This window comes from Haliaeetus albicilla, chromosome 25 (assembly GCF_947461875.1).
Source record: "Haliaeetus albicilla chromosome 25, bHalAlb1.1, whole genome shotgun sequence".
NCBI classification, from domain to species: Eukaryota; Metazoa; Chordata; class Aves; order Accipitriformes; family Accipitridae; genus Haliaeetus; species Haliaeetus albicilla.
Window position 1 is genome coordinate 11,820,756 of NC_091507.1, and position 19,490 is coordinate 11,840,245.

Genomic DNA, 19,490 nt, shown 5'->3' on the forward strand with positions numbered 1-19,490 from the left:
CTTCAAGTATCCTTTCAAGCACAGTTTTTCTGTAACGTCTCTTACAATGACCAGTCTGTGCTCCAAATTAGGCACTACGTCATAGCAAGACATCTGCCTTAAGCATAAGCAAGGTATTTTGCAGGTAAATGTACACTGTAGCAAGAGAACAGGTTGTTTAACAGAAAAATTTGACTGACATGAACAGAATTTAGTCCTGGCCTTTGCCATCCAACAGTTTTGTGAAATACTCTGGGGAACTTATTTGCAATCAGTGAATCTCTCCCAAGTTTGTATCAACCAGAAGGTCATTTGTTAAAGTTAGTGGTGCACAAGGCACAGGTCTGGGACACATGCAGAGGTACCTTGTGATAAATATGACACATAACTTCAGAAAATGAAAAAAAAATGCCTCCAGCTGCTTTTTGTGAGTGACCTGGCCTTGTTGATGTGCGCTGGGAGACCATGAGAGCACCAAATAAGTCAAGTTTTCAGGGAAATTAGGCACTGGAAAGCCTAACAGAGATTGCAGTCTGTCTAGGCATGGAGCTTTTAATCCCTCTTGAGGCTGGGACAGCTTTAATGCCCAGCAGTTCTGTATGGGGAAAGTAAGACACTGAAAATCAGGCACATCAGATAACTGCTGCACAAAGGTCTGGGTAAGTGCTATTTTTGACTATATTTTGATCGTGTTTTCTGTGTCTTAACAGTGATGCAGAAGTTCCCTGTAAGAGAAAAATTAAAGGGAGTGGTGGAGAATGTAATTTTTTCATGGACTTTTACCCAGAAAACAGCACAAATCATGATTTATGCACTGTAAAAGCAACACTTTGGGCTTGAACATCTATTTAGCTGCAGCTAAACATGTTACATGAGACCATCATCACAGTTTATGTTTCATTTACTGCGGAAGTTAGGTATCAGCATAAAAAGGAACAAAACTTTGATCATTGTGAAATCTTATGTTAACTTTGTGCTTCTTTATAACCACTGAAAGCAGTTACACGCAGGCAGTGTTTAACGTATTTGTTCATTCATTTACCAAAAGACATTTTCACATCAAAACAGTGTCATCAGCTGTAATATACAGTGTATATCTACTCTTCCTTTTTACTGGAAAGAGATGGAGTTATTTGATTTATTAATAAACCAAAGAGCTTTTGCCATAAATCAGAATTCAGCAGCTTCATTTCCTTACGTAAACTACTATTCTAATTGGATTTTCTCTCCTCCCAGATATTATCTGGTTAAAGACCATAATCACATATTTCAGGTTAATTGTAACAGAACACAAATACACAGACGGTTAGCTTCAACAATAAAGGACTTTTAGTTCCAAAACTGAGTCATAAATGAAAAGAATCCAAAAAACAAAGGAGGGAGAAAGACTATGTTGCACGGTAGTGATGAGGAGGTTGGGTAGGTTTAGTCCTCTCTTATTTGACAAGATCTTTCTTTTTTTGTGAAGACTTTAGCTCTAGATTTTAAGTAGATTTTTTTCTTAATTGTAAAGTCGCTGGTTTTGCTGGCAGGCTTTCTTAGCAGAAATGGGATTCAGTCTGCAAACTTCGAATTGCTCTAGAAGTTAATGTGTCTGTACAGCACTGAAACCATGCTCTCTCTGCTGAGTTCAGCAGCCATAGAAAACCTGCATTTGATTACAATGGAGTTTATTATTAGGTGTCTCTAGGGTTCCCTCAGGGGCATTCATCAAAGATGTTAAGATTTCTTTCTTTTCTTTTTTTAAGACCACTGAATGAAAATTTGTGCTAAATTAACTGTATTATATATAGTATGTTATAATAAAAAGGCAAGTAATGTTTCCCTTTCCAGTCTTTTCCCTCCAATTTACAAATGCAATTCAAGCTACAGTGGTGACTCTTCTTTAGCACAATCCTTGGGCAGACAGACAGTATATTATCGAAACACCTTGAACAATGTTTACAGATTATTTTCCCTGTACTTTTTTTTTTTTTTTTTTTTTGCCAAGGAACATACCAGGGCAAGGAAGAAAATGATCGTGTTCTGAGGCAGCAGAGCAGGTGTTCCGTAGACAGCACAAGGTTTCCCAGCACAACAAGTTTGGGCATGACTTGGGAGAACTTCACCTTCTCCAACAAGCTTAAGTAAAGCCAGCTGCCAGGTAGCGCTGGCTACTACTGTAGTGTCTCTGTAACGTGAACCTTTGACTGCTGGAGGCAAGGACACAGGCAGAGTGTGTATAGTTTAGGAGCTGTAGTAACAGATTTCAGATGCCAAGGCCAGAAAGCTTTGTAATGTCTGTTCTAGCCAGTGATTCCTTCCTTGTGACTGCTGGTGTCTGTGCCTGTCTGAAGTGAGCAGCTGAGGAAGGAGGGTCAAAGGGGGTGACCGTGTGGCTTTACCGTATCTGCCCCATTCTACAGCCTAATGATGTCTTAGGTGCTTCTGAAGAACTGAGTACGTCCAAGCATTCCCAGCATCAAACTTCAGTCGCCTAGAGAAGTTTAAGGCTAACCAGGAGAAATATCTAATGAGCTTAAATACCAACAGTATTTGGTGCTGAGATCATCTGGTTTCTTACTGAGGCTCAAGTACTTGACTGCCAGATTTGACCTAATTTAGGGAGTCTGATTCTCAGCATAGCAATCTTCTTCTTTGCTCGGAGCTGTCCTTTGCTGTAGTCCTTTTTCTCCCCCCTTGTTTACAAGCTGAATTCTGCATATAAAACTGATTTTTTTCCTCCAGTGGGCTGTAGCTGTCTCTAAGTGACAGCCCATCTTTGCAGTTCTCCTTATCATCTCTTGTTTCTCAGAAATACAGGAAAGGTTCCCAAAAGTGTCAGGTGTGGGTGGTTTGAATTGTCTCCAATATACTGTAAGTCTGTCTTTCTTCCAGGTGTAACTGGCAGAAAAATGAAGGAGGGCCTTGATGGTGATGCTGACATATCCCCTAGTTTCTTTTATCTCTTATTTAAAATCTAGTTTCTTTCACCTCTTCTGAGTAGAGTCAGTATAAAAAAAACAGACACACCTGTGTGTTTCAGAGAAGCTGGCAATAAGATTGTGTCTGTCCTTTGGTTACTGATTCTCGGTTGGCTATTCCCATAGTGTGTTCTAAAAAGTAGTGGTTGGAGTCTACAGCTGCTCAGCAAAACCATTATAAAACATAACATTTGCAGCGCTGAAACTTAATAATATGATAATTCACAATTGGTTCTTTCATTCAAGCGGTGTGCAAAGCAGTTTTCTAAAGGTAGTCCTCAGTGATGGAGACAAACAGCTTTCTTAGCAGCACCAGGACTGGGTATCTCTGACTTCAGTGCACAGTTTGTTTGGTCTGACAAAGGAGGGAGAGCCTTGATTTTTATTTAACAAAATCAAGTACTTATGCTGTGATAGGATGTTTTTCCTAAGACGCAACAAGGTGCTAACTACAGGCAAACATACATAGTCAGCAAAAATACCAGCATCAGACTAATGAGCTAGAGAACCAAGAAGGTTTTTAAGTGTTAATTAGGAAAAAGTTATTCTGCTATATGTGTGTAATTTACTGCAGTAGATTAATTTATCTGTGTCGGCATAAAGCAATTAAGGCTTGCTCATATTTCAAAAGCTCATATTAGCTTTTTCGTAATTGGCAGTGTATTGACTTATGTTGTCCTAGAATTTCAGTAGCTTCACTGAACATGAAGTATAGTGATACTATTGAATATTTTGAGCCTTCCCAGCTAAATTTCATTTTTCCACTCCAGACCAAATTCATTTGACTTCTCGGCTCGGCATCTTTTATCTAATGCTTTTAGAAACTCACATTCTTCCACTTGCAGAACGGAAAAGTCATCCTTGTAAGGGAGATTTTGGAAGGTGTCTAAGGAATTTTGGTGCCCAGGTCCCTTTGATTTTCAGTGCTAGTGGACAGTGTCATTCATTTAATTGCCTTTGGAAAAAAAATGGACTTTAATACATTATGAAAGCTAGAAAAGAAAGTGATTTTGGCTATAATTTTCAAGTCTTTGCCCTAAGTAATTAACACTTTTATTATTCCAGGACTCAGAATTTGACCCCTTGAAGTTCACCAGTGTCATTGAATGCGAGAAGCCAAACAATGACTTAAGTAGGTTTCAAGGTTACATGTGAGTATTTCATATAATATCCTTCAGTATACACTCCTTTTCTCTAATACAGAATAAATTAAATGCTGGTTTCTTTTGGGCTGTGTTCTGTAAGTTGCAGCTGCATATTTAAGGCTCTTTTAGAGGATCCTCACTTCAGGGTGAGATGGGAGCCTCACGTTTCCATTCCTTAGAATGGATTTAGTTGTTAGCTTTGACGAGTTCACACTCCAGAAATGAATGCATGAAGCAGTGCAGTTACAGACACCGTTCTCCCTTTCCTTCCCTCCATGGATCAAAAAAGCCCATCTAGAAATGGCAGGAAATAGAAGACCGGTCCAAGAGAGCCAACAAACAAATACAATCTGTTGTACACTGCTTTTATGAAGATGGGTCTGTTTGATGTTTCTTTTAATGTAAGTGTCATTGAGGAAAATCAGAAGGCAAAACTGGTATTTCTACAGCTATGACAGTATTCCTTTCCTCTCATTCAGACAAAATAAAACAATTGGCTCACACGATGGGTGTGCTTGTACATTATTACCATGCAGAATCACCTATGGCCTTTTGAGTTAATTCTGAACAAACAGAACTGCATTAACAGGGTGCTCATCTCTGGCCAATCAGTCCTGCTCAGAAGCAAATGTTTTAGTATGTGCAAAGCACTTTGCTTCTAACATAGCCAGGACTGTGGTGTGTAGTCGTGCCGATAGTGGTGACTTAGGAGTTGCACTCTTGCATGACTTATTTTTCTACAGTCTGTAACCACATGCAGAGTGAGACCCCAGGTTATTTGATTTTTGTCTAAATTTTAATGAAGAGAGTTTAAACAGACACTAATTCTGTTTAGAATACAATGATTTATCACCCACAGTAATTAGGAGTGATAAGCAGTATTGAATTGCGTAAATGGCACAAGGTAAATTACTGGAGCTTGGGGAGTTTTTTATAGTTACCACCTCACTTACTACTCTCAGATGTCACAGATTGTGTAGGATGTACTGTCAACTGGTGTAAATCAGGACAGTTTTTTTGAAACTACATCAGGTTGTAGCGTGGGTAAATGTGTTCCTTTATTTAGCAGCACAAAGTTCATTTAAAGATAAAAGTTTAGTATTAGACATTACTGCAAGAGGGCGTGTGACTGTCTACATTAATCGAGAGCCTGCTCTACTGCAGAAATGACATTTCCCGATACGGAAATGCAAGGCTTGGCAGCTTTTCTAGCACACTTCATGTGTGTGAATCTTAGTCCCCAAAATATTGAGCAGAGGTTGAATACTGTAGAAGATATGCATAAATTTGTCTTTCATATATATTTACTTACATACTCCATGTGGAAAATGTCTGTAGCTTGTAAGTTACAGAACCGTTGGGATTATGTAGCAGAAAACATGGTAGCACTTTTTGGAAGACTGTTGTTCAATATTGATTCTATTTAATCTTCTTTATACTTCAGTGTTTCACAAATGATGTGAATATATTTTGGCACAGCAAAAAGCCAAGACATCAGTTTTGAATCTGGCAGAAGGCATCAGGTGATTTCCAGGTCTCATCAGCTATGCTGCAAGAAGTTTACAACTAAAGGACCACGGGGTGTTTGAAGTAAAGAGCAGGAACCAACCCCTCAACAAATAAACTCTCAGTCTCCTAATTTATCACGGGAGAAGGCGTTTTCTCCCCTCTTTTTAGATTTCCTTCATTAGTATCATGAAATCATGGGTCTATTTCAAATCATACATTAGCAAGATGAATAGTAATTAGCACATATGAACTGAAACATGTCATTGCCACGTCAAACTCAAATCTTAACTCTTGTTCAAAATCTTACCAGCAGTCACTGCTTGAAAGAAAGGTTCAGGTTGCTCCCAGCTGATACTAGCTCAACTGAAAAGAAATGTTACTGCGATATTTAAATGGGGATGGTATGAAATAATAGACTTCCAAGAGATCCATATGTAAAAGCTGTGCTGAGACATTACTGTCAAAGTGTACTTGAAGTTTTGACCACTTGGTAGATTTCCGGTTTTGATTAGGACTATTTTTCTATGTTTGAAATATGAAGAGCTCCTTTGGTTCTAATGTCTGGGCTGACAAATCTTTCGGGTAATAGAAATATTTGTGTGTGTGTGTGTTGTAAACATGTAAAACTTCTGTTCCCCACAGTTATTCTGAAATGTGATCACTACAGGTAACCAATGTAGCACAGGCAGGTCAGGGTAAAAGGAGACATGATAATAAAAAAAAATCACAAAAATATTGCAAAATGCATTGAGGGGCCTGGCCCTATGATTCTATGTTTCTATATCTGCAAAAGTGTAGTGTACACATTACTACATATGACTTCTTCCGTTACTTTGGCACAGTCTGCATTGAACACACTCTGGATGTGCAGACAGACAGGCAGACTACTGGTTCTACTCAGGTGCTTGCTTTAATACTGTTTTGCAGTTTCTGTATCCTCAGATATCCCAAGCATATTTCCTCATTTTTATTTCCCCTATAAGAAGTCTTCTGTGTAAAAAGAATAGAATAAAACCTAACATGCCCCCTGCCTGTATGGGTCTAGGCAGATTATGTACAGTATGCATGGCAAACATTCAAAAATCCCATGCTAGGTTCCAAAAATTAAAAAAAATTGGCTTTAAAATCTTGTTTCTAGTTTTTTTGTGTGTGTATGGGCAAGGGAAAAGGAGGAGTAGTAGTTGGCATTCTGGCTTTTCAGCTTTTCTCTAAAAATAAAAATTTTACTATTGGACAAGAATAGAAAGCTTTATGTGATCATACCAAAATAAGTATAGCAAGGAATTATAATAATAATAATATGAATACATGACTGTATTTCTATTTCAAAGCTCTTCATAAGATAACAAAGCCAAATAAATATAAAATCATGTTACAATTTATTTAAGAAAACAAATTTTAAAATCTATACAGTGACATCTCTTTAATGTGCTGTAGTGACACCACTTATCCTGGGGGGAAAAAAACCCCAACAACCTAGACTAAGTTGCATCAGAATTGAGAGTCAGGAAGATTCTGACTGATGATGTGCACTGAGACTATGTTTAAGATTGTTGAATATTTTCTTTGGGAGTGTCAAGCCTTGGAAAGTAATGCTAGCTCTATAATTTGCTTTGTAAGACACTTGAGAAACCAGACAGTGAAAGAAAATACTCTTTTGAATACAGTTTTGATACGTCACATTGTTGTTTAATGCTGGCAAACACGTAACAAGGAAAAATATAATAAAAGGCTGAAGTGAGCTACCATCGGACTTATTTTTGCTTTGCTGTATTGAACCAGGAGGCTTATTTCTACACAAACACTTTCAGAGTGCTGTAGCGAAGTAGTAGCTAACTGCATCTTGTCTGCCCATTTCTCCTAATTCGTGGTGCATGTATGTTCTAGATGTTTAGATAGTGCATATTTGCGGTGTCATCCGTGAGAAATTGCAGAGAAAAAGAACATTGCACCTGCACTTGTCAGTGCGTTTCCTCGTGGGCTAGCCTTCGCGTTCCAGGCGTCTGAGTGGCTTCAGCCAGCCACTGTTTTAAATACTGACAGAGAAAAGTTTCCTTCTTTGCCTCCAAAGTTATACTGGCCTGAATCCAGAAAGGGGAAAAACAGACTGTTCAGCCTCTGTAAGAAGCTTAGGGTTTATAACTCTGCAGGGCTAGAAATGGGATCTAAGCCATCTCTCCACCTGGACATAAAGTTATAGCCTTGGCAGGTTTTTTTATCAAAGTGAGCAGTTTTATTCAACTCTAGTTTTCATTATTTTTTAATCCAGACCTTTATGTCTCTAATTTTTTCTCCCTTTTATCATCAGTGCCCAATTGCCTTACATGTATGTTCTGTTAGTGAGTCACTGGGAGTGAGTGCAGACATGAAGGAAACAGTGAGTTTCCTCCAGCCCCTGCCAGCTTCTTTCTCCTAGATTTTGATTTCATCCATGTTTTCTAAAGGTCTGGTGAGCAGCAGGTGAGTTGATTGACTTCATTTAGATATGGAAAAGTAAAAAGCGGTACCAAACGCATGTAAGGATGAGTTGTAGTGAGAAGGCTCAGCCTGTGGGTGAGGGCAGTAGATTGGGGTCTTGGAACGTACAGGTTAACTTCCGATGTTGCACCATTGCTTTGGAGCCGTTGTATAAGCTAAGATAGTAAGAAGTCATATTCTACTCTTAACTAAGAGCATTGACTAGAGGCTACATAGCATAACCAGCGTAACAGCATAATCTGCAAGTAGTCCTACTAGACTGGGGAAGAGTACAAAGGATTCACCAATGTGAACCTTTTCTTCTTGCAGATCTCAGGATATTTGATATAGTTCTTCAGGCCTGAGATCCTAGAAGCATGTGCTAAAGTTAGAATTCTGGTCCTCATTTAGAAAAAGAAAAGATTCTAGCAATCAGAAAAGCACGAAGATATAACCCAGGTGTGAAGGCTTAGAAAATAGGAAGCAAAGAAGAACAACTCCACCTTTATAAAAGGCACAACTTCAAGCCAGTTTGCAGATTTCAGGGGACACAGGATTTTAAATGCTCAAATCCAGGTAGCCATAAAATTTGATGTTGCAACAGCACAATGTTAGTTTTAGTATAGTGCATGTGCTTTTCCAGGATTTCTCTTGAACTCCCAGCTTTTACCAGTTTCTTATTGCAGTCCATTTTTTAGACTTTGGAAGTGCGATAGTTCTGATGCTCTGAAAGTGAAGACAGAGCATTTAAACATTTCAGACTTTGCTTTAATATTCTCTCGGGCATTGGGATGCTACAGCTGATTAAATTACATTTTATTCATTTAGAAAAGGTTTGAAATTATTATTTGGTTTGTCTTTTTTGCCTAATAAAACATTCTAATGTTGTTTTTAAATTGTTGTTATTATTGTTTAGCATTTCCCTGATGACTGTTAATTCTCATAAGGCTGTTTTCTGTATTTCTCTGTCAGCTGAAATTTGAGTCAGTGCATACGCAGCAGACAATAGCTTGTAGTGGAAACTTACTTTGTTCCGTTGTTCTCATGTGTTTTGGTGCTACTCAACAAGAATCATCAGGGCGCAGACCATTTCGTCTTTCTTAGAGAGTCAGTGAGACACTTCTGAAAGGAATTTCTCTTGTTCTCACTGATGAACACGTGGTATTTTTTTCCTTTCTTTTTCACTGAACTGATGCATAATATCCCTGGCACATCTTCCTTAGTATCACTGCTTCTGAAACACAGTCCTTTCCCAATTTTACCGTATTTCTTTCTAGGATTTATTTGATAAGAACATGTGAATAGTGGGTTGATCGTATGCACTACACAGCTGCTCTTAGGTGGACTGGGTTAACTGTGACTGCACAGTCAATTTGCACATGTGCAGAAAGTCCAATGCATTTCAAAGCATTAGATAGGCTGCATACATGCTGTAGATTTGGCCTGCATATCTCTAGTGAGCATTTGTCCAGTACATTTGTATATCCAACAGCAACTGGTACTGCTCCAGCTGGGCTGCTGCATGTCTGGGATTCTTGGGTAGGTATTCTCAGTTTTCAAAGTCTGGCAGAGAATCTTCCCAGGAGGAAGATCTAAGGAACTATTTCACCATCAGGTTGACAAAACTTCTTAAACTTTGAAGATGTTTCCTGGGCTTGTTATATTACAGAGTACTATGATTTAACAAGCTTAATGTTTTGTCATGCCATGCTTTGTTCTGTTTTTAAATTTTCTGCAGTGTACATAAAAGTGGAAAAAAGGATGGACTGTTCAAAGAAAATCTTTTGTTACGTGGATGTACCATTAGAAATACAGAAGAGGTTGCAGGAATAGTAATCTATGCAGGTAAAAGCTGGTTTTCTATCTGACGAGGCATACTGCCTTTTTAAGGTTTCCTTAAAATAATAACAAAAATCCATATGACATAATTTGATGTAATTGCTTCTGCAGGGCATGAGACCAAAGCTTTGTTAAATAATAATGGACCCCGTTACAAACGCAGTAAGCTTGAAAGGCAGATGAATGCCGATGTCCTTTGGTGTGTCCTCATACTTCTAATCATGTGTCTGTTTTCTGCCATCGGTAAGTGCTCTTTCAAAGTAGAAACTTAAGTATCAGACTGTCTTGGGATTCATGCACTTAGCTTTATCAAAAACATATGTGCCTGCCAAAAGATGAAATCCATAAAGCTGCCTCCATACTGTCTAGTTTTTGTTGTTTTCTTCTTTGAAATCAAGATGTCTTGCTACATAAGGTCATCTAAACAGCTTCTTAGTATCAATCAAATATATGCTACTAGTACCAGGGATCTGAAGGCTTAGATTCTACTACCCTTGATAGCATCCAAAAATGTCAAGTCCAAAAGAAGCCACCTTCTATGTAGTCCCCTCGAAATTACAGGTAGTGGAGTGTAAGATGCCATTAATCAGTCAACAAAGTAATTTATGAGGAGAGAAAAAACATAATTAGCACAGTGCTATTCCCCAGTACTATTTATTAAATCAAGGGCACAGTGCACAACATTGATGCACTGTCCCTAAGGCTGCAGCTTTGACATAGAAGAAATAAATGAAAGTCTAAATCTGCATAAATCCAAGCAGAAGACTCTCTAGACTTCATGGAGTGTTTAAGGAAATGCTAAGGTTCAGGTTAATACTCTTCAGGCTTTTTTTCTGTTCATTTGTGAGAAAGAATTGAGTTTTATGTTTGGCACCCAAAATGATTCTTTATATATGGCATATGAATTCCATATCCTTAATGTTTGTGTGTTCTGTAATGTTTGTGTGTGAGTCATACGGCATACACACCAGAATGTTTCCTAACAACCATGGTGTAGTTTAATAACAACCTTATGCCATTTTAATAAGTCTCTGTGTGCCTTTTTCCAGGTATTGTTAAATGCTGCTTAAAGATGAGTATTTCCAGCTGTGAATCAGCCAGCATACTTGTTTCCACTGAGTTCATGACACTCTTTTATAGTGTCTCAGTGATCGGGAACCCAGTCCTCAGGGCTGAAGTGCCATGGAAGGCTTAATTGCAAGGAGTCACTGCCTGCAGCTGTCCCCTCTGCCACTGCATCTGAGGTGTTGCCCCTAGAGCAGCGGCAGCAGGGTGTGCACTGCAGTGGCTTCAGTTCAGCTGAAACTCCTGAGATGCATGAATGTAAACAGGAGGAGGTGGCACGCAGTAGGTGACATATGCGCCTTCTCTTCTGTCACTTCTGCTACAAGGCTAGAAACCACCAGCAGAGGGACGGAGCAAACTGCTGGAGATGGTAACAACGAAAAAGAGCTGGAAAGAAATTTGCTTGAGCCCTTGGAAAGCAGAGGGGCCTGGTGCTTCAAGACGTGCAAAGCTGTGTTCTGTGAGAGTCAGGCAATTTTGGTACCTTCTGTCGAGAAAGTGGAAGTATGACACTTAACTAATTCTTTTGAAAATCTGAGTCAGGATATTTACAGAACAAGTCTTGATGTAGGTCATTCTTAGTGTGGGGCTTCCAATTTTTGCTCTCAAGAATAAAAATACAGACATCAATAAAGACATCAGTATGGTGATATGCTCATATTGGTAGTATAGGGACAAAATAATTTTCTCACTTGACTTAAGTATTTTTATTTTCTAAGAGTTCAAGGCTGAGTTTGTGTATCAAGATGTAAAGAACTTTGTTAGATGTGGCTTACGAAAGATTACTTTTAAAGTAGACCTTTGTCCTTTTTTTCTGATTTCTGACATATAGTGAAGATAGTTTGAATGCTTCTTATTGTGGGGGAATTCTTCCTTGTTTTTAACCTTAAAAACATCAGGCATACCATTTTAGGACTTTTAGGACTGCAAATCCTAGCACTGTACTTAAAAAGGCAACTTTCCATCTCTTTAACAAGAATGTCATTTTCCCCAAAAAAAAACCAAACCAAAAAAACCCCCCACTTTATCTTTATTTAGTTATCAGCGCAATCAATGAAACAAAACATTCTGAGCAAGGCTTAGAATTTCATCTGTTCTTAGTTCCTCAGCTTCCATACTGTTGACTCTGCTGATACTATTATTTCATTAGTTCTGTAGGCATGGTGGTGAAGATTCACACAGTAAGATTAAAGTCTCTTCTGACTTTATCTAGCTGAAACTAGTTTAGTTTAGTAATCGCTGGCTAGTGATATACCCAGTGCAGTCAATGGAGTTCTTTCATTTTAACACATCCAATATTATTGAAATGAATGACTTTCTGAAGAAATATGGTTTTCTCTGCTGATTACAGAAAGAGCCTAAACTACTAATTTAGACTAGCCAGCTCACTTTATTTGGATAAAGTTATGCGAAATGACAGTTGCATGCTGTCCTTGAGGCCAGACAAACCCCTTTCTCAAACCCCAAATCCAAAGGCAGAAAAAAACATGGGTTTAGGGCCTTTTTCAAAAGTCGTGCAGAATAGTTGAAAACAAATACCACTTTCCCAGCTAACTCAACTCTAAGAACAAATTCATACCATAAGCATTTTTCCTTGGACTTAATTTGCATTTTTCTCTCTTTCAACTCTTCTGCAGGTCATGGCCTATGGGTATGGCAATATGCTGAGAAGAAGAAACCATTCTTTGATGTTCCAGGGCCTGATGGCAAATACTTGTCTCCTGTTTTAGCTTCAGTATATTTATTTCTGACAGTGATCATAGTTTTCCAGGTAATCAAGTTGTACATGCTGTCACCTGTTCATAGTTTGCTGTAATAAAGCTATAAATGTGCAGTATGTGTAGTACCCCTTCTACCACTAAGGCATGTAAGCAGCTAAACAAGCACTAAAAAGGAGTAAATTTAGTCTCTTTAAAATTAAATTTTATCTATAGGGACTGTGATAATATATAACCAGAAAGCTAAATTAAATAAACGAAGTGGTCTGTCTGGTGGTAAAAAGATGATAACTTCTCTGAAAAAATAAACAAACTGATGCACAGAGTAAGCTGTCAGAGCTCCCTTGGTGTTGGAGAAGATAATCGTCCAAGAACCTTCCCCAAAAGACTCAGGTATTTTATTTCATTTTAAACAAGTAGGAAGAGATAGGATGCTGGGAGGAAACAAGCTTTATGCTTCATATCCACCCACGGTGGAACAACACCTCAAAGACTGTGGGTGCCACTTTGGGTACAGTGTCCTGGTATGAACATGAGTTGTATACTCTTTTAACCACTTTCCAAAGATACTGCTCTTAACACCTCCATATCTCAGCTAGATAACAAACTCTGTTAAAGTTTTTTTGGTCCTGAAGAGAAATGCATTGAATGGTGAAGGTGGCAGTAAGTTAAGAGAAGTTAACAGAGACTCATGTCACTGGGACATGTGGAAGTATGCCCAGTGGGACATGGAGGCAGCAACTCCTTTAAAAAAAGGAATGAAAAAGGATGTTAAATTACTTTTTACTCTGAGGTATTGGGTTATGATATTGGTTAAAAAAATTCACCACAGAATTCTTTAAGCACTAAACTTTAACTGTAGCTTTTGTTTAAATAACCACATTTGCCACTTACCTACATGCTATAATTTATCCCTCATATCTAATTCAGCAAGCTAAATAACGTATGCAGTCAGGAATTTCTGTTCTGAAAAACATCTGCAGAGAAAAATTCAGGTACAAATTAGGTATTTCACGGAGTTTTGACAATCCTGAAGAAACAGTTGAAAGTCTTTTCTGGAGAAACTTCTTCTCACATCTCTTTCTTCAGCAATTATAAAATGTGTTCTGCATTCAAATAATCTGCAGTGCAAAAGCCAAGGCCACAAAGATTGTACCTGTGGAGAGGTGAACGCTTCTGATTTTGTTTCTCGTATTCCTGCAAAGTGAATTTGCAAACAGTCTATTATTTATGCAGAATAAATACATCCTATTCTTTCACATTTACAGGGTTCTGACTATACCGTCTATTTTGGGGTTGGTTTTTTTTTATTTTCCTTTCCCAGTTAGTTTCAAGCTCGCCTTATTAGCCTAAAAAAGATTTGCTTCTGTCCTAGCTTTGATAATCACCCTTCTAGACACATTATTGCATTTCAGCTCTGCAATTCACCGTAGGTTTTCCTCACCTAACACAGTACATAAACTCTTTTCAAACATGATAATAACTTTACGGTAAATTCTTAAAGTACATAGCCTCTCTATGTTCTAGTCTAGTACCAAGTTAACTAGATTTTACTAAGTCATTGTATCCTTGCTTGTGTTTTCTCCTAATTCTCTTTCCTTTTGTGTATTCTAGGTTATGATTCCAATTTCTTTGTATGTATCCATTGAAATAGTTAAAATCTGCCAAGTATACTTTATTCATCAAGATAAAGATTTATATGATGAAGAAACAGACTCTCAGCTGCAGTGCCGAGCTTTAAATATCACAGAAGACTTAGGTCAGGTGCAGTTTATCTTTTCAGACAAGACTGGGACACTTACTGAAAACAAGATGGTTTTCCGAAGATGCACTGTTTCTGGAATAGAGTATTCCCATGATGATAATGGTGAGCTCATGATCTTTTTTTTCTGTCTAACAATTGTACTGTGGACAATCTGAAGTAGATATAAAAATTACTGTAATCTTAAATCAAGAAGAAAAACAAAAGAAATTGCATGTATCCACTCAGCAAACTCCATAATAGCTGTTTTCAGATTAGCATAATTTGATGGCTGTGTTCAGCTAGCAATGACAGTCTTATCAAAGTGTTCTGTAACATCTACAGTATGTTGTCAAGACAGTGAAAGCTCCTGGCTTTAGCTCCTGATATAGTAAAGCACTTGAGCACATGGCTAATTTAAGCAAATTGAAAAGTGCTACTGGTATCACAATTGTTTGGTGTGTTTGAAATATACTATGTAAAATGTCGGTTTTAAGCATACAGCCAGACTAGTGTCTGATTGAATACCTCAAATGACATTATCCTTTTGTGCTGCAAAATAAATGTAAACAAACATGCTGGTTTTCAGATTAGCAAGAAACATAATCTGATCTAATAGCATATTTTATGTTACCTTTGTCAGATTCTTTTCAGTGCTCCTGTGTGACAGGTGTCTGTGTTAAGGTATCTTCACTGCTATATGAACATTGCAGTTGAGAGAATGTCCCCAGGTATCAGGTTCTGGAAACACTAAAAAGTCACTCTTTGTCACAAGGGCATGTGAGGGTTGTCATCCCTGTGTCATCTCATCAACCTTTCAAAATTATGAAGTGATTTCCTGTCTTGTGATTTTTTTTGTAATTTGTGCTATTTTCCTCTAACATTTTGTTGTTACCATTTTGACATAACAGATCTTAACTCTTCAAATCATTGGCTGTGTGTGGGAAAATATTGATAGCTACAGAATTGCATTCCTGTTTGCAAAAAATAAGTTTCTTAATCTACATAACATACAAAGATCACTGATTAGAAAGTTTTCTCAAAGACCATTACAGAAGGTCAGCTTATGAATAAGATATAGGGTAAGAGAAATAATCAAAATAGACTGGAAAATCTAAAACATGCTTTAGAGAGTTCATAAGATTCCAAATTGGAAAAAGATATTTTGAAGTTTGGGATTATGCAAGGGTTGTTCTTTTTTTCTTCTACTTTAAAGTAGTACTGAGACCTTACATTTAAGGCACTCTTTTTCAAGAAACTAGGTGTTTGGGTAGTGTTATTATCCCAGTGTTACAGAAAGAAGAACTTAAACAGGGAGAAGCTGTGACTTCCTACCTCTGTACTATAGGTAAGAAAGAGAGAAGAATTAGAATTGAGAGTGTGTTTCTGGAGTCCTAATTCTGCTTGTGACAGTCTGATTATTCATTCGTTTTTTCTTCTTCATTGCCATTGATCTTTTGCTTGTTTGCACTAATTTCAGAGTATACTCTGTTGTTTGCAGGAATGATGATGCTACTGCCAACTAAAACTGTGCAGAAAGGGTATTTTTATGAGCTTGGTATCATCAGCTAATATGTAGGCTAAACTCAGGCTCTGGAATTTGAGTATTGAGTTTCAGATATTTTTTCTTCAAATGTAATGTATTTAACAGAAATCTAAGTTTGTGCGTGCTTTCCTCTTATGATTTCAGATTACAATATAAATGTTAATGAAAGCAGAGTGAATTTCACTACAAACAAAAGTGTCAAATACATAAAATAAACTCATTTTTTTCCCCGTCATTCTTTTCATGTATGGCTGTGGTTGGGCTTTGTTGTAATTTTAGTCAGTATAAAATTTCTGAGAAATGTAATTCTTAAATTGACACAAAATTTATACACAATATTTTATACACAGTATTTTATTCTTTTTCTTTTCTCCTCTACAGAAAATAGGTCTTTCTCTGTCATTCTATATATAAATGGTGATAGTTTCTATTTATTTTGTTCCCTATAATCAGGATTGATAACACAGTAAAAACTATTCTTCATTCAAGTCTTTTGTTAGGTCTGTTCTCCAGTCTGATTTTCTAACCATCTCTTATCTTTTCTGCTGCTGAAACCTACTTGTTTATGTGTGGTAAAATGTCTATCACAGCTCTTTCTGGGTTTAGGGAGTGCACCAGCAACATTTCATTTCTGTGTGCTTACTTGCAAATGATTTGTCAGCCGCTTTTCTATGTCTTATACCAGAGTATCTGAATTCCCCTCCGAGGTTTTGGGGCATATGTTATAACTGATACCGTCCTGCTCTGCACCTCAAGTTTTGCTGAAGATTTCATGAATTAGAAAATTCTAAAATCTTTCACTTGGCAAGCGATCTGAGGCTGCCATATATGGAATAAAACCATATACTGTATATGGAAGAAAATGCATCTGCCTTATCTATTTCAAAGATGGTCTGTGTCTTTCTTCACTTATCTGAGTAATTTTTCAGGCATAGTGGTTTGTTACTTGGAATCAAACTCGAGTAGCACTTTAGATGAAAAAATGAATATAAAATTGTTGTACACGAGTCAAGATTCAAAAGCTGAAGATAACAGGTCATTTTCTACTGTACAAGCAGATAGCTCACACTGGAAGAATCCTTGTTCTGAGCTCTTTGGCCTGAGTTTGTTACTCTGCTGTGGCTGGGTAGCAGTGCCTGTTATTCCAGTTGCTTGACCCTTCTCATGATAAGATCCTGTTTTCAGTTACGGATAGTTTTACAAAACTTTTAACTATTTGGTTCCAAGTTTTCCATGCCAGATGTTTGCCTCAGGCATGAATTCTGGGGGCGAAATTTCAGTCAGAACAGCTCCATTCAGCCGTATCCAAGAGCAAGGCTAAGATGTACCACACTTTTTCCCATGCTAAGAAGCTTTGGCAAATTTTCCTCTGAAGTCATCTAGAGGCCCTATATTCTGGGGCTCAGCCATGCAAACAGACGGAGTGGGGAAGTTATGCCTACAGTGGCAGATTAAGGTCTGAAATTTCCTCACTTTGGAACTTTAATTTTCTGTTGAAGCGTTTTTTCTGCACAATCTAGGACTGCTGCATATCTGTTAATCACTCAAATCAACAGATTGTGCATAGCCTTCACAAATGTTCTCTATGCTGCATTACAAGCTTTTCTCCCTAAAATTTGTTCACAGTTATAAGCATTTATCCCATTCTTTTCTGTTCTACAGGGATTGTTATACTGCATTTGTCATCATCATATCTGAGTTCCTTCCACTAGTGCATTAAGCAATGCGTGTGACTTTCCTTATGCATAGCTTGGTCTTTCCCCTTTTTCCTCTCGCTGTGCATGCAGTGCACAATTTGTTTGGGTTTGGGGGCTGCTTAAAAGCCATACGCTACGCTGTGTTAGGTCTGGCATATTTGAGGCAGCATGTCTTTTTATTGAGTGGTGGGATTGTCCTTATTTTCTTTGGAAGTTTGTTCCACAAAGCCATGTAAATTCCCCATGTGAAAGGTGAGCTTTATGATTACGATGGAGAGTTCTGTTTTGCATCAGATGTGGACATGTAATCATGGTTTTCATCACAGAGGCTTATGTGGACCTTAAGCAGGCTTGAAGCAATTAAATGCTTCTAAAATAAAAACTGAAACCCTGAACAAGACTTAATACTTTTTTTAGGTAGTATAGGGAACAAGGGGCAGTTTTCATTAATTTGCTGGAGAAAACATTTTCCTCCAGAATTCTCTATTAGCTCTAAGTTTCTTATGAGGCTGATGGCGCTATGCCCAGGAGTTTTAGTCTAGACAAGAGGTGACAAAAACATGAATAATAGAGGCCAATAAATTGCACCAGCACGAGTCAGAATCTCTTGGCCAACTGGAGGTAGTACAAAGTATTACTCATGGGTACTGCTGTGTGAGAGCTTAGCACTGAAGATGAATCCAGGAATGCTTGTGAAGGCGGTGAGGGAAAGTGTAAGCGTACTCAGCAGCAGTTCCATGATGCAAGGTCTATCAAGTATTCGTCATTGTTGAGGTCACCTGTAATATTTTGGTGATGGATTATGCAGTGATTGGGATCAAACTTCGGGAATTCGCACTGCCTCTTTGGACCTTGTGGAGACTATGTTAATAGGGATGGGATTGTTGTTACCTAATTTTAAGTATTTGTATCAAAGATAGCCAGAGAATTCCCACCTCATGTCTATGTGACCTGCGTTCTTAAATCTGTTCTGTTGTCTCCTTCAAATATTCTTGATTCGCAGAATGTTAATTCAGGAGCAGGGTATGTCATGGACCACGCCAAGTAGAAGAATGATTGTCCCATTCATAAATGTCCTGGGCATTTATGAAATACCCGTTGGCACTATACTCTGGTTAAATCCCAGGATTATTCTTCCAATCAGTACTTCCTCCTAGCCCAAAAGAATGTTAGCACCAAAAGCAAACAAAAAAAAGGAATTGTTTCCTTATATGTAAAATTACGTTGCGATACCATAGCTCTTCCCTTCAGGCTAGTAGCCAGCTTCTAACAATTCTTGGAACCGGCCATGCCCCAAGTCTGCTAATCCCAGAGATAGTAGGTGCCCAAAAGCTGACTATGCTTCTGAAAGTCATTATATGATGTAGCTAAAACCAGATGCTCTTGGCCTGACATTTGTCCTAGTTGTTTTCCAAATGCCGAATTAATTGCACTCTTGCCTACAGGGTGTGATGTCTGTTTTTCTAGTTTTAGCCATCCATTGGATGGAACTTTTGACAAAACACGAGTTGAATCTCCACAAATGCAACCACACAAATCTGAAAAATCTGAATTTTTCATTCTTTGCATTCATCCCTCTTCCTTCCAATGACTGTGAAAAAAAATCTAGACAACATAAAACTAAGAGATGTTTATGGTGGTGAAGGCAGATGATGAAAACCTCAGTGATTTGCTCTTGCCTAGCAAAGTTTCTTAATCACTAGATCTGAGAAAGGAGTTTATTTCTGCTTTCTATTTTTTCTTGCTGAAGGATAGCCAGCAACTACTTTTCATAGGAAAGTGCATTATATTAAAAAAATCTCTTTCTTAGTTTGGGGGGCTGCTTCATAGT

The 19,490-nt window shown here is 37.9% G+C and overlaps 1 protein-coding gene across 1 annotated transcript in view; it reads left to right on the forward strand.

Moving 5' to 3' along the window:
- ATP10A (ATPase phospholipid transporting 10A (putative)) overlaps positions 1-19,490 on the forward strand; it is a 115,376-nt gene that overhangs the window by 61,502 nt on the left and 34,384 nt on the right. Inside the window, exons 3-7 of the mRNA XM_069769990.1 lie at positions 4,008-4,093; positions 9,792-9,898; positions 10,004-10,135; positions 12,595-12,728; positions 14,290-14,542. Of these exons, the coding sequence (XP_069626091.1) occupies positions 4,008-4,093; positions 9,792-9,898; positions 10,004-10,135; positions 12,595-12,728; positions 14,290-14,542 (712 nt within the window). The remainder of the gene's footprint in view (positions 1-4,007; positions 4,094-9,791; positions 9,899-10,003; positions 10,136-12,594; positions 12,729-14,289; positions 14,543-19,490) is intronic.